Source organism: Stegastes partitus, unplaced genomic scaffold, assembly GCF_000690725.1.
Source record: "Stegastes partitus isolate 25-593 unplaced genomic scaffold, Stegastes_partitus-1.0.2 Scaffold952, whole genome shotgun sequence".
NCBI lineage: Eukaryota > Metazoa > Chordata > Actinopteri > Pomacentridae > Stegastes > Stegastes partitus.
The window spans coordinates 97703-102921 of NW_007578683.1; the positions used below are offsets into that span (position 1 = coordinate 97703).

At 40.7% G+C, this 5219-nt stretch overlaps 1 protein-coding gene across 1 annotated transcript; it reads right to left on the reverse strand.

Annotated features, from left to right (window-relative positions):
* Positions 1–457: 457 nt before the first annotated feature.
* leap2 (liver-expressed antimicrobial peptide 2) lies at positions 458–4168 on the reverse strand. Its single transcript, XM_008294265.1, has 3 exons — positions 3888–4168; positions 3036–3223; positions 458–2399 (listed from the first exon to the last, which is right to left on the reverse strand). The coding sequence occupies exons 1-3, from the start codon at positions 3963–3965 to the stop codon at positions 2345–2347; spliced, it is 321 nt and encodes a 106-aa protein (XP_008292487.1). The 5' UTR covers positions 3966–4168; the 3' UTR covers positions 458–2344.
* Positions 4169–5219: the final 1051 nt, after the last annotated feature.

Consider the following 5219-nt stretch of genomic DNA (forward strand, 5'->3'; position numbering starts at 1 on the left):
TATTTATTAACACACAGAATAACCTCATATCCTCGACTGAGTCGTCATTTCTATTTTCGTTAATCCACTGTCACAATAATCCCTGATAAATGCAGTTTTAATAACTTTTGTTAGAAGCTCATGAGCTGTTTTGGGAAATTCAGAAGCCTTTTCAAAGACAGCATACACAGTATATCTGTGACTTGTTTAAACGTTTACATATTCAGCACAAACCTGGGATGTGGGGAGGTCAGGAAGAGTTGTAATGCAGGTCAACACAGTGATGTCAAGCTTATTGTAAAAAGGATAAAAATGTCCCTTATGTCCAGTTCAGTTCAAAGGATAATGCAGAAAAATACTGTAAGTGAAAAATCCAAGACTCTTGCAGTGCTGACACTCACTGATTAAACCATTCATGTGTTTTAATCTAAATTATTGTAAAACTAGCAGCAAAAGATCAGTCACAAACGCATGACAGTGTTGTTTCCAATGCGTTTATTCCACGTTTTCTCCAGCTCTCTACATGTAAGTAACACAGTACAGTAAGCAGTACACAGTACAAAGATAATTTGGTTTTCAAAGTGCAATCCTACTCAAACATTTCTTCGACATGTTGAGTGAACAAAATGTCAGCAGCCACCTGCTGTGTGCATGAAGTAAACTGTGCAGGTGAGTCAAAGGAAATCTGTAGTTCAGTTCAATTCTAGGACACAGATGTGCAAAACAAAAAACAAGGCTGTGCAGCTTCTCGTTAGGAATCTGTTCCTAACGTTTGTACGCTCAGCCCCATGTGTCTAAAACCCGGATTATTATCGTTACAGATTTAAGATCGTCTGAGAAAATGTGGAAAAGTTGAGAAACCAGTCCGTGTGATTGATTATTCTAAAACAAAACCGTTAAAATATCATTAACCAAAAATAGTAAAAGCAAATGGGCACATTTTAAACATTTAAACAAAGAATAAAATAAATAAAATATCAGAGAATCACTGCAGTACACAAAATCAATGCATTACAGATGCTGTGAATCGTGTTTACTGTGATCTCCATTCATGGTAAGTCTGATTTGGACTTTAAATATAACTTTCAAAAGAATAAATCTAAAAAAAAAACCCATAAAGGTATTAAAATCTTTAAGGCACTAGCTTGACTGTGGACTCAATATGTTGTAACCTGCTGCTCTTCTTATCCTTTCTCCTTCGTTGTCACTCGTCTTTTATGCCTTCTTCTTACTTTTCTCTGTCTGTCGTTTTGACTTTCACCCCGTGAGTCAGAATTAGTATTAAAATATGTTCAGATGCGTTGTTAACTGGAACACTGGTACATTTTTTTGGTAGAAGCATGTCTGCTGGGGTTTTGTAAGGCTTGTGAATTAGCATTTCTGACATCACTGTATATTTTGCAAGCCACATTTTGCTCGGTACAATCCCAAACATCAAGAGTTTGACTGTGAAAATGTGTCTTTATATTGTTGTTGATGTCAGCTAGTTCCCAATATGTCTGTATACAGGTCACGATGTGGGTGATCAGCTGCTATATGTGTTTCCAGGCGGCACATTATCAGTAAAATATGAAATGATAAGGCTTTGAAAGATATCAAGCACGACACGAGACGGTGATGACGACATGTGTCAAAATGTAAAGGTCAGGATCTCCTGAAAGGCACAAGCTGCTCCTTGCTCCCTCACCATTATCTGTTAGAAAAGTATTACAAGAGATAAAGAGTCGTATTGCTTAGAAACGCTCATGAACTGACCAGTTCGGTCTGGTTCAGTCCAGAGAATGTAAAAATCACAGTACACGTCCAAACTTTTGTGCTCAAAGTTACACAGCTAAATTTAGAAAATTTGTTCTGAGCAAATTTTTCAGACTTTCCATTGTCACATATCAGTGAAACAATGGACTGTCAATAAAACCTCATTATCGAGCTTCGCAGACATCAGACTCCATGATATCGGCTGTGGAGATAAGTTCAGGGCCACAGCAACGGGCTGGACGGCCTCTGAGAGGGACAAGATCGGAGCTGAAAGCTTTGGTCCATGCAAGCGCGTTCAGTTGTTTTAACCATTTTACACGTTCTTGATGATTTTCACACTTTACTCCATCGTCTCATGCTGACTTCTACTTTAACTAATGTGTCTCATTTTGGCCTTTTGAAATGCATCAGAGGGAGCAGTGACGCCCCCCTGACCCGACTTTTCTCCAATAGAACTACCTGCTGCGTAAATGTATGTATATATCATCATATTGGCACGCATAAATACAAATTCTGATTTAAAAAAAGTGGATACATATCCCAGTTATCAGAACCCATCAGGATTGCGGTTGTGCACTCATGTAAACATGCTGGTCTTGTCCTCGGACGTCTAGTAGTTGACAGGCTCTGATGGGGAGCGGTGGCTGTTGGAGCAGTGTCCCGCCCTAAAATCAACACACAAACAGGAGTTTATTTATTTCTGCAACGATTTCTGGACACCTTTGTTTCATTTTGCACATCGATCAACTCGTTCTTTATTTTAAAAAAAAATGTAAGCAGCTGCATAACGTTAAATCAGACTGCAGGAAAGCCAAGAGTTCAAAGCATAAAAACGATTAGCCTGAATGATGAAGGAATAATTTCTCATTAACACAGCACAATCTGATTGAAACGACTTTCCTTGATCTTGATCTTTATAATTAGGTACATTCGTACGATTCATACATGTTTAGTCACAAGTAAAAGAAACCTTTTAGAAGCAAATTTAACAAGTTATTGATCCTTTTAACTTTGTTTTTTGTGCATCAGCGTTCTTTACTTAGTTCATTTCTAATTGTGGATCACATCTTCAAGGCTAGAAATTCAGTTTTATCAGATCTTGGTAAATATTTTCTATGTGTAGCTTGCGGGGAACAGAATTAAATGTGAGGTAAAAGATAAAAGGTCGGTTTTCAGTGTTGATCTCAAGGTGGCACTGGGTAACCCAACAAGTTGCAATAATCAGCTGACAGCAGCATACAGTTTAAGCATTTCTGTGGCTTCTTGACCAGGATTGTTTTGTGTTCTTCCTGTAAAATTACCTGCAGAGTCCCGTGGAGCACTCGTAGTTGTTTTGGCAGTATGCTCCAAATGGTTTACTGTTCATGATCCTCCACAGTGGCGTCATCCGAGCTATCCTCCTCAGGACGTGGACCGTCTGTTCCCCCCTCGAATCTGCACTACGGTCGGAGCTGGACTGGACCTGTGAGACCAGCGGACCTGCACACACCTGAGATACCACAGAGGGACGCAAAGAGGTACAAAAATGTGTATTAGGAAACAATCAAAACAAGGAAAACAGGCAGACTGGGTTGATTGTTGTAATTCTGAGTTAGTGGTTTACTAGTGACGCTAAATCAAATTGGTGACGTGACACCTGATTTAGAGGCACATTAGACAAGAAATTGTGAATGTAGTGGCTAAATCTAGATGGTAGTGTAAGTTAACTGCCTCACTTTGCTGTAAAACTTCCAATCTTTATTGTACAGTTGCAGTCGAGAAAGACTGAAAATGTGGGGAAAGCAAGCAAAGGAGGGACATGTGGCAAGGAGCATGGCTCATCTAGAACCGAGTCATCTAATAGAACATTTAATGTTTTAACACTGTGGTACTTAAAGTTTACTTCAAATGGTTCTCCCTATTGTTTTCTGCATCTGATTACATCATGAAACAGAACATAGCACCCTTCCTAACTTGCATTTTCTTGGTTGTATCTCAGTTTAAAAATACATTTCAGTCACAATTTGTCTCTTCCTTTTAAGGCATCTGTTTGTAGTACTTCTTAACTAGAAAAACTCTGCAGAAAAAACCCACCTTTCCATATAAATATACTCTTCATCTGTCCACCTGTTCTTGTAACATTAGAAAGACTTTTCTCCAGTCAGTCCACTCACCTGTTGAGCCAGCATGACCAGCACAATGCACAGTGCTACCACTGTTTTCTTTTGGGTGAAGAAGCCTGCGTCCTGCATCTTTTCCAGTGCACTCCGATAAGGACTTTTCCTTCTTCTGTCTTGCTTTCTTCGTGACCTCAAGCCTTGACCCGGACCAGGCAGCCTCCCTGCTCTCCAACACTTTGTGAAGCAGCTCAGTCAACTTTCAGTCCAAGTCTGGAGCTTGTGTGAGGTCAGGTTATCAGTGGCAGCTTCGCTGGATGTCTGAGTCAGCGGACTCAAGGAGGCTGAGCTCTAATTTATATAGTCGGGCCGTGATCCCAGGAGAGGTAGAGCAAAGGGGGCGGGAGAGCAGAGAGTCACAGTCCACGCTGTGTCGTCCACCCTCCCTCACTCTTTATCTCTCTTACCCGGCCTAAATGCAACATGATTTGTTGGCTGGAAACCAGTCGTTTCTCTAAATGAGGCCATCCAGAACATTCACAGTCTCACTCTTGCTTTCTTCTTCTTTAACTTAACCACTAGTGGACCAGACGCTGCACATGTGATGGTCTCACAAAGGAATGGCGGCAAAGAGGTCAATGAATATACAGTATGTGTGTGTTTGCATCTCAATGCCATGGTGCATGTGAATGACCTTCCAGCATGATAAGGTTTCGTCCATCTGCAGTGTCTGCATGCTGCAGGGTTTCTTTGACTAGCGTGGCCGCTGACCTAATGCAATCAGTCCCACTTGTACAACATATGCAGGAGTGGTTTACATAAGCAGGTGCACAGTACATGTGATCCCGGCACGTGACTCTATCAGTGTGCATGCGTGTGTTACATATAGAAAGAAGACAAGTCTGGACTCATTGGTGTTTGTTTAGCTTCTTTTTGTCCACTTTTATTCATTTCTCTAAAAGGTCTGGAGTGGATAATAAGACCAGGAGCCTTCGTGCACATAACTTTATCTCTTAACTGGGTTTGGACAAATCAAAACTTTGACAGAACATGTGCATTTCATCGTCAACAACAAAAAGAAACTGTGGTACAGCAGAACTTCATTACCAGCTGGCCAGAATTGTAGTTTTAAAAGGTATTTTAGCCAAACTCGTGGGACAAAAGCTCATTCTAAACCCCCTCAAGAAATGAATTAAACCTATGTAGGCAATGGACAAAAATTCCAGGAAACTAGCCTTCTGCACCTGCTCTGGGCTCCGTTTTTAGGCTTTAAGGCCAAATAATACTAGACATAGATGTTGTGATCTGCCCAGTTGATGGTGAAAAGCTGATGAAGTCAGCATCTCTCCCATGGCAGAAGGAAACAGTGGGGTTGTAGTCGTTATATAA

Bases quoted from the DNA above. Each gene is read 5' to 3' on its own strand.
- leap2 (XM_008294265.1), bottom strand. From the start codon at position 3,965: ATGCAGGACGCAGGCTTCTTCACCCAAAAGAAAACAGTGGTAGCACTG. The intron at 3,224-3,887 runs GTGAGTGGACTG...GTGGTATCTCAG, and splicing joins TGGTCATGCTGGCTCAACAG to GTGTGTGCAGGTCCGCTGGT. The intron at 2,400-3,035 runs GTAATTTTACAG...TGTTGATTTTAG, and splicing joins TGCTCCACGGGACTCTGCAG to GGCGGGACACTGCTCCAACA.